This window comes from Selaginella moellendorffii, unplaced genomic scaffold (assembly GCF_000143415.4).
Source record: "Selaginella moellendorffii unplaced genomic scaffold, v1.0 SELMOscaffold_137, whole genome shotgun sequence".
Lineage (NCBI taxonomy): Eukaryota > Viridiplantae > Streptophyta > Lycopodiopsida > Selaginellales > Selaginellaceae > Selaginella > Selaginella moellendorffii.
The window spans coordinates 338,722-349,126 of NW_003314398.1; the positions used below are offsets into that span (position 1 = coordinate 338,722).

General features: G+C 36.9%; 1 protein-coding gene across 1 annotated transcript in view; it reads right to left on the reverse strand.

Moving 5' to 3' along the window:
• LOC9629442 (protein NRT1/ PTR FAMILY 8.2) overlaps positions 1 to 1,428 on the reverse strand; it is a 7,194-nt gene extending 5,766 nt beyond the window's left edge. The window contains exons 1-2 of the mRNA XM_002992539.2: positions 1,277 to 1,428; positions 724 to 796 (exon numbers count right to left, since the gene is read on the reverse strand). Coding sequence (XP_002992585.2) covers positions 724 to 796; positions 1,277 to 1,428 — 225 coding nt within the window. The remainder of the gene's footprint in view (positions 1 to 723; positions 797 to 1,276) is intronic.
• Positions 1,429 to 10,405: the final 8,977 nt, after the last annotated feature.

Genomic DNA, 10,405 nt, shown 5'->3' on the forward strand with positions numbered 1-10,405 from the left:
AATACATGGTCACCTATCTGGAATGGATGCTTGGCAATTCTCTTGTTGAAGTTTCTAGCAGAATGTTGCTGCTCTTGTCAAATGTTAGCTTTTGCATGCTCACCTCAGGTCCTACAGTTCTTGGCTAAATGCTCAATGTATTTCACGAAGTCTAGGCTCTCCTCTAGAGCTGGCATGTCAGGCATTAGATGTTATGGCTTCCTTGACCTCTATAAAGCAACTCAAAAGCCCATGGACTCATGTTTAGAGATCCTGTATGCACTTTAGCCTTGGAAACAAAGTGTCCCAATCCCAGTTGCTGAAACCATGTGGCCAAGACTTTCCATGAAGAGGTGGCATTTCCTGGGCTTGACTTTTAGGCCTGTTGCTGAAAAGACTCTCCTCATATCCAAGAGATCTGATCTAGCATCCTTATACATTGACATCATCAATGTATACCAAGGCACATTCCCATCTCAGGCTCCCAAGTACTTTATCCATGAGACACTGGAATGTGGTGCTTGCATTACATAAACCAAATGGCATCATGTTGAACTGGAATAGTCCATCCCTGCAGATGAATGCCATCTTCTCTTGGTCTTCTTCACATACTAGAACTTGTCAAAAACCCGATGCTAGATCTAACGAGCTGAAAAATCTTGCACCTACGAGCTGGTCAAGTGTATCATCCACCCATACACGTTTCTCTTTGTCACTGCATTCAAGTTTTGGTAATCAACGCACAATCTCATGCTCCCATCTTTCTTTGCCACCATCACAACTGATGATGCCCATGGAGAGGTTGACGGCTCCACAACTGCATCAAGAATCTTCTGCAGCTCCTCAGATAGTCATAGCACCCTTCTCTGTTTTGGAGATTCGCCGTAAGGATGTTGCTTGATAGGATGCTCAGCTATTGTGTGGATTCTGTGTTGTATTATGTCCGTTTTGCCAATGTTGTTGGCCTTCGTGCTGGAAATGTGCCAGTATCGAAGAAGCAATTCATTGAGCTCATTCTCTATCCTGGCTCCTGCTAAGCACGGGCCAAGCTGTAGCTGTGACTTCACCTAGGTCAGAAATTCCTTGTCGCATTGAGAGTGCTCAACCTTCAGTGCCTCATCATCAAACTTGATAGTAGATACACATACTTCCCAAGTCTATGCCCCAGGCTGATGCTGGAGAGCTTGCACAGGTGAGGAATGTTGGTGATTGATGCTATCCTCTCACAGTGCAGCAACACCAAATGTTCACCTCTGTGGTTTTAGACAGCATAGGGCGAGACGTTGCTTATTAGCACCTTGTGCACTTGGCGTGCTCCAGCATCCCGGCAGCAAACAGGCCCTGCCTCCTGGCTTGGTTGTTTGCCATGACCTCCATGTATGACCTGACTCTGTTGTTTGTTGTGACCTCCATGTACAATAAGCTCGAGCAGATCACTGCCACTCTCATCCTCGTATCTAGAACTAAGGCCAGGAGGATAATATTATCTCCCTTTATATCATAAGCCTTGTATGGTTGGTGTGCCACACCTTTTTTTTCTAGGGTCTTCCAAATATAGAGGACTTCATCTTCTGTCTCATTGCAAAAGCTTGGCAATCATGAACTTATTGCCCCTCACATAAGTAACCTCTTTTTGCGTATCTTGATAGCTGCATCCACCTTTGATAGATGCTGGAGGATTAAGCAGCCCTCCCAGTCAAACACTGTCTACACCACCTTACATAAGTAGCCTATCTTTCCACCTTTGGTAGATGAGGATTCCATAGGGCTTGTTTAAGTTTAAAGATGTGAATGTGTATGTGTAAGGTCCTGAATTTGGATTTACTCAAACCTAAAGACATTATATTCCAAATTGATTGGAAAAATGGATGTTTATAGTATAGTCTCCTTCATAATCTTGTCATTCTTCTTCAAAATATATGCAATCACGAGCAGCCATCCTCATTGCACATGAAATAAAGTCATTCTGCAAGATTTGTTCTACTAATGTCCTCTTAGTGTGCCTTGGCATGAAGCCATGGCCATCTCCATCACACTTTGAGCACCAAGTACTAGTTCTCTACTGTTGTCACTAACAACTAAAAGAACCATGCTAGTGTCTACCTCTGCTCCTATTGTACTCACCTCGACATGCTATAAGCTTTCAGTGCTCTAGATCCTTTGACTCTTCCCTATTAGACTCACAACATATTTCTATTGCTACCAAGTGTTTTCTCCTCCCACTCTCAGGTAGCCTTGTTTGCCATGCTTAGCAAATCCTTAAGCCTTGCTTGCTTGGTAGGAAATATTGTGTGCTTCTAGTGCTATGCATAACACATTCACTTTCTCACAACTAGCCACTCTATTATTGTGTGTTGTATAGTAAAAAATATCGAGGTAAAGGTCAAACTCTGCACCCATCTTATACACAAGGTATTGATGTGCAATGCCAAAGAAATCTTTAGTAAAAAAAGCTCCTTTTTTACTTGAGTGTCATGCATAGGAGCTAGCAACTTTCCTAGTTTTCATGCTATTTTGGGGTTCTTGAGGAGTGCTATAATAGGCACTATAAGCTTCTCATCCATCCACATGGTCTAGGGCCAAGCCGTCATTATCAGCTCCCCACTATGGCTCCTTTGACACGATTGAATGTGTCCTCCCTTTCCCTCAAGGGGAGAGGAATGTGAATCTCCTTGTCTAGAAGTCCTTCCTCTTGAGAGTGGAGATGCCATTTTTCCTAAAAATAGGAGGAGGGAGATTTCCAGAAGTGAGGTGGCATTCCAAAGTATGGAGACACTATAGCAAACAATTGACTAAACAAATAGCTACTAGAGACAAACAATTACAATAACAAACTTACACTCTCATATTGGGAGAAGATGCATAAAGAGGGGTGTGGATGAGTGTCCAAGTAATCATGCTATAAGGAGCATCATGAGGGGTTAGTAGAGGAAACCACAAGAACTCTTAGATGTGCTAGCTGATCCCCTTGCTAACAACACCATCCCCTCCATGTTAGATTCTTAAGCATGTTAGTATGGTTCACATCCTCTACCACATGGCTAGCCTTGAGTCCTCCTATGGATCAATATGGGCTGTTATAATGTACTTTGTACTTTGTCTTGTAGGGCATTCATTAGAATTCATTGTAGAATTGCAATACAAGTGGATAATTAATTATCTAACATAAAATACTTTGTCTATACAATAGAAGGATTAATAAATTCTATGCAAAAATGGAGGTGCTGGTTCCCTTTGGCTCAATAAAGGTTGTTAGTTAATAAACTAAAAAAGGGGCATATAATTTGAATGAACAAAATTCTATAATGTTTTAAATATTTTTCAAAATATTTAAATCTTTAAAAAGTATTACTTAATAAGAATTATTTCAAAATGTGAGGTCGAAGTGTAATGCCATATACTAATATTAGCATAGTGGGATTTTGGTAGCCATCAGATTGGTTTCAATCTAAACCACTCCTATATATAAACTAAGGTTTTTAGGCTAACTGATATGCAAAGCACTCCTTAAGGATAATCAAAAGTGCCCCTTACCTCCACCAATGTGAGTGTATGGAAAGGGAATATAGAAAATGGGATTTGGGATTTTGGTTTATATCTAACTTTTGCATTGTTTAGATCTAATTTTTTCCATTTCCTTTCTTTTAGGATTTTGGTTTATATCTAGCTTTTGTATTATTTAAATCTCCCTTTCCTTTTAGTTTTTACTCTTTTCTTTTCATTCATCTTTATGATAGAGTAGTAGTCTCCTCCTCCATGGACTCTAGAGTAGCAATTGGTGCAATTGCTTGATGTTATGCAATTGCAATTGAATAACCAAATTTAATTAATGGCGGCATTCATGGCATGTGGTACAACTCCTCTTGCTCTTAGTGCCAATCCTTGTGTTCAACTGGAGTTCTTTCGTGGGAATCCTAGGGATGATATGTACTATTAATTCGATCACTTTATGATGATTGTCACATATCATTTTTGGAATGATGTTCGACATTTACATGAGTTTTCCATATGTCTCCAAGAGGCAGTGCTATAGTGGTACAATGGTTTGAGCGCAGCCACTCGTGGGGATTAAAATATTCTCCCAAATGTCTTCAGATGTATATTCAAACATGCTAACAATTTTAATGATGTCTTTTAACAATTGCATCATCTTCATCAAGGGCCATTTGAGTTAGTAATGCAATTTAGCGTTCGTTTCCGAAACCTTTTACTTCATGTGGAGTTAAATATGTTGGAGCAGATCAAGCTAGAAATGTTGTGGCCAATATTTTATCAAAATCTTATAAGACTTATGCATACACTTGCTTCAATCACTCTTGACGATGCCCTTCGCTTAGCACAATGTTATGAGATATTTCTTCTTCCATTTCTCACTGCACGTCCTTTAGCTCCACTTCCTGTAGGAGATGATCCTATTCTAATGGATGTTGATATTGCTATTGCTCAAGGTTAAGGATGTGGTCGTGGCTATAATGTTTGTTGTTAGGCATGTGATGAAGTTGGTCACACTTATCGGTGTTATCGATGTTTTCCGGATTGGCGGCCTCCATTTCCTAGGTGGAGACCTTGGCATCAACAATGTCCTGTTGGTGTTCCTGCAGTGAAAGGTCTAGACACCGAGATGCATTTGAGAAATGAAAAGTCGTGCGAATAATAAAGAGACCTTGCACGAATAAGTTAGAGACCCTTCCATCTTTCTTTCGGGAGTATCATTAAAGGGTTCACTTGGCAACAATTCATCCAATGTTTACTTTCCAAGCTCATTTTTATAACAAGAGGTCTTTTATTATTCTCTCCATGTTAATTGATATAAGTTTGAGTTTATCTTTTATTGCTTGACTTGTTGCCACATGTTATCGTCTACATTTGCATTGTGTAGTGGAGCCAGTTTTCATTCTTTATAGCAATGGCTATACACATGCATATGTATAAGATGAAGCGGACCTAATTGTGAGTGTGGGTGATCTTGAACTTGGGTTGTAGTCATTGTGAGTGGTGTTAAATCAAGATTTTGACCTCATCCTTAGTATAGATTAATTGCAGTGCCATTATGCGAAGTATTACTTTAAGGCTTCTATCACTTCCGTACCTCTTTGTCCCTCTATTTTTATTTTTTCTTCCATTATTTTTGTTTCCCCATTATTTCCTTCTATGTTTCTATTTTGTTCCACTCCTTTTTCTGATCCCTCCTATGACCTTTGTGTTGCAGCAATTGACTGCCTCATAGAGGAGTATACCAATCTCTTTGGATTTAACCTATTGTCTAGGGCTAAGATTACCACGTGTTATTCGATTCCAACCAGGGATGTTGATCTAATCAAGGTTTTTGTTTGTCGTTGGTCACCCAAAGAGATCAACATTTTACGTGCAAATGTCAATGAAATGTTGGAAAAGGGTATTATTTGAAAGTTGTGGAGTCCTTGGGCATGTGAACCTCATCTTGTGATAAAGCCTAATGGGAGTATTTGTTTTTGCATTGACTATTATTTGTTAAAGAAAGTGACGATCCCAAATGTGTACCCTTTTCCTCACACTATTGATCTTTTGGATTATCTAGGAAGAAGTCATTAATTCACCAAGTTAAATTTTGCTTTTGGGTACTGGTAAATATCAATGGCCAAAGAAGATATTCCTAAGATTGTTTTTCATACACCATTTGGTTTGTACGAGTTTTTGGTGATGCCATTTGGTTTGAACAATGCTCTAGCAACTTTTCAGTAGATGATGAACGAGCTTCTTTGCAATATGCTAGAAATGACTACTGACTTCATTAATGATGTCTTGATCCACTCAGAAGGGACGTGGGAGGAATATGTCCGTAATGTTTGTAAAGTGTTAGATCAGTTACAGGACATTAATTTAAAATTGAAGCAGTCGAAATGCGTGTTTAGGTCCAAAGACATGACTTATATTAGGTATTGTATTTCTTGTGAGGGTTTGCAAGTTAATCTTGACAAATTTGTGGCTGTTCTAAAGTTCCCTATTCTGAAGTGTATGAATGATGTCCAACACTTCTTGGGCAAGGTGTAGTATCTCGGTCATTTTGTGGATCATCTTTCTGATTGCATTGCACTGTTCCAAGCATTGCTAAAGTCATCAACATCATCTTTCATCTGGTTTGTAGACTGTGAGTGGGTGTTCATAGATCTCAAAGAACTATTAATGACTCCTCTGGTTTTTGTAAATCTTAACTACACTTAACCTTTCATTTTGTGCATGGATGCTTCTGATATTACTTTTGGAGGTGTGTTAATGCAAAAGAGCCTAAGTGTGTCTGGTCATTGCCATCCCATTACATACATAAGCCATACATTACAACTAGCAAAGGTGAACTACTCCATAATAAAGAAGGAGTGTTTAGTAGCAGTTTGGGGTTTCAAGAGACTTCATGCATATCTACATGGTTCTCGGACATTATTAGAACATGATCATATTGTTATTACTTCATTATTAAAATGGAAGAACTTGGTTTCAATGGGCTTTAAAGCTTCAGATATATGATTTTGATGTTGTTCATCGCTCGAGGAGTTCTATGGTTGATGCTAATGCCCTTTCTCGAACTCCTCTTCCTTTTTTATTCTTTTCTCATGTTTCTGACGAACTTGTTCCAACATCTATGAATTTTCTAAATGAGGATTCTGTGTCGTTGACAGTTGCTATATTTGATATTCAGTGTTCACAAGGTGCAAAGCAAGATCTACCTTTCACTTGACGAGGTTCAAGAAGCTCAAAAGATTGAGCTATGGATTCGAAGGTTTCAAGATGGGTTTGAGAATCTTGCATCACTTGCTGATGACTTGCCATTTTAGCATTTACATTCTTAATATCACTTTGAAAAAGGCCTTCTTTATTTTATGGGGATGGATCTTAATGATCATTTAAGACTAGTGGTGCCTTCAATCTTTATTCTACAATTTTTCCATGCTTACCATGATTCTTTTGTTTTAGGCAAGCATATCGAATATCATTGTGTGACTGAGAAGCTACGTAGGTCTTTCTATTAGCTAGAGATGCGACATGATATTATCTGGTATGTGCATAGCTATTTTTAGTGCCAAGTTTGTAATACTCCCCCTCATACTGCGAAAGAACAGTTATAGTTTCCTATCTGTTTGAGTTGGTGACATTTGATCTTATGAAACCTTTTCCATGATCGATTGTTAGCAATGAGTATGTTATTATTGTTTTTGACTACTTGATTTGTTGAGTGGAAGTTGGTGCTCTTACTAATATCTCTGCAACTGTTGTTAGATACTTCCTCCTCAATCGAATGATGTTTTAACATTCTTATTTGAAGTGGATTCTTTTGGATAATAGTCCTGCATTTATGGCTAAAGCATTTCATATTTTGATGTCTCGATTAGGGATATGCCACATTTTCATGAGTGCTTATCATCCATAGTTAAACAATTTAGTGGAACAGTTCGTTGGACATTCAAAGGGATGATCGTGAAGTATGTGAACTTTCAGCATTTGGATTGGGATGGTTATTTGTTGTCTCTTTAGTATGCATATGTCATAAGTTCTATTGATGCTTCACCATATAAACTTCTATATGATCATGATCTAATATTATCAATGAAGTTGGGTTTACTTTTGCGATTGCCACAAGTTGTTGATGCTAGGTCATAGGATCAATATTTGATAAGCATTCTTCCACTTGTTTGAATAGAGTTTGCCGAATATCTAGGCTACGTACAAGTGGGACAATAACAATGCTACAACTCCTATCATCATTCACCTGCGGAGTATAAAGTGGATGGTTGGATGTTAGTCTATTTTCTCTATCTTACTATACGTGATTTATCTCAGTGGAAAAGATCATATCAAGTGTTGCAGCAAATTGGACCACAAGTTTATGAGGTTTGGCATGACGTCTAACAAGCCAATCCTCTAGAAATTATGCATTTGCAACAGTTAAAACACTTCGTACAAAGGGATCAAGAACAATTAGTACCACTTATAGATGTATCGATACCTCCTTCTAATGTTCCTCCAAATCCTGGCCCATATATGAAAGAATTTTGATAGTCTTCCATTATTCCGAGAGGAGGGGATGATGCGAGGTCTAAGTGTACAATTATGATGCCATATACTAATATTAGTATAGTGGGATTTTAGTAAGCATCGGATTGGTTTCAATTTGAACCACTTGCTCTTATATATAAACTAGGGTTTTTGGGTTAATTGATATGCACATTTTCTGTATTCTCTTTCCATATTCCATACACTCACAAAAACAATTAAAGAAACTATCTCCTTTAATATATTAATGACATGGAATTTTATTATTTTTTCATTACTATTATCTATAATCAAAGAGTTTGTAGTAGTTGTTAAAGATCTCATTATTTTGTGATCATGAAAAGTTTTTTCTCCCATCTTGTCTTATAATATTTTGGAGTGGATCATAACACTCATCAAGTATAATACAACAATCAAAATGTGATTGTAGATCTAGGGGGAGTACCTAGAGTGGGCAGTGTTGCAATATATATCAATTCAAAACACATATGTTTAAATTTCTTAAATACACATATATATATATGACTATATAATTGGCATGTATGGCCATGTATGAATTCTTAATTCATACCAGTTTATTTGCCACATTAATATCTTTTCTTTGTCTTTTAAATTTGGAAAGAATGGCATGAATGATTAATCTATCAACCTGATTGGAAGCACAACTAAACCAGGCATCATAAATGCTGCCTACCAAAGAATCACTAACCATTAGCCCATGAGAGCGAATGGAAATGTCAGTGCTGGCAACAACAGTAGAGCAAGAGCCACCAAACAGGGCTAGAAGTTCATGGTACCAGCATCCAGAGTTCCACTACCAGCTGTGCTAATTTGGCAATGCCATCACTGCACTAAAGCACTTGATTAGGGCTCTTGATGTTGTGTGTGGCATTGAGCACACACTCATTATCTTCAGTGGCTACATGTATTTAAGTGTCAATTTAGAGTTTGGCTGATTTATAACTCAAAATAGGCAAGAATCTTGAATGCCAATATGATGCTCAATTTCTTCACCAAAACAAAGGTTTGATCCAGGGGAATCACAGCAGCAATAGGTAATGAATAAGATTATTAGTAGATTGATAAATATTGTGGTGCTATATGGCACACTAAATTAGCCAGAGCATGTGATCTTAGTATTGGCAGCACACTCAAGGAAATAGAGCTAGTGGCATAGAGTGCTATGGCTGCAAGCAAGGGATTTCTTTACTATAATCTTGTGGGAAGGCACTTGTCACTTTTAAGAGTGTAGTAATGAATGATTAAGGTGGGGTTTATTTGCTTGTGCTTTGCACATTCTTATACATGCTAAGCACCATGGATCATAAATTTGAATTGTATCACTCAAAAAAGAATAGATGACATGGCTGCATATATAGCATGAACTGTTTGTCTATATAGAATGCCCCTATGCATGTAGCATATCCCATACAAATATTATAATGTGTTTCCATTGCTATTATAGCAATCAAAACATATTTATATGCATAATCTTTTTATGAAATTTAAAATAAAAAATATATGTGCATATGTGTAAATAAAAGATGTACCAATATGTAAATTGAAAAACTTATGATATAATAATAATAATAACTGTGATTTATAATATAAAACAACATTATAGGACCATTTGGAAAATCCAAAAAATGAAATAGTAGCTACAATATCATTGACTTGTGAGATTTATATTATACTATATCTATATATGTTATTTCTTAGTAATTTGTTAATTAATATCACTATGTGAGTGAATGGAATATAGAAATAAAATATAAAAATGTGTATATACAATTATCTTAGTTTATATAAGTTTATATAATAGTTTATATATAGGAATAAGTGGTCCAGATTGAAACCAATCCCATAGCTATCAAAATTCCATTACACTAATATTAGTATACAACATCATAATTGTATATTTAGACCTCACATTATTCCCTCCTCTCAGAAAAATGGAAGGCAATTAAGGTCCCTTAGCTGATGAGTTGCAATCTAGAGGAATATCAGACAAAGATACTAGTGGATTTGTAAGTGGTGCAATTTATTTTGGATCCTTTGGCCATAACAACCAATACAATCCTTTCCATTGAGTAAGGAGCCTTTAAAACCATGTATTGTAAGATTGAGAAAACAAAACAATCCACTTTATAGTTTGTAGACAGATGATAATAAAAGTTGTAGCACTGTTGTTGTCTCATTTATATGTGGCCCAAATGTTTAAGGTAAACTCAACTTTATTAACAATATCAAATCATAAGTATATAAAAGTTTATATAGTGAAGCACTAATAGAATTCTGTACTCCAGAGACATATGCATACCAAAGAAATAGCAAATAACTATTGCAATCCAAATGCTAAAACTTCATATACCTTAAGAATCATAATTTGGCATCAAATGCA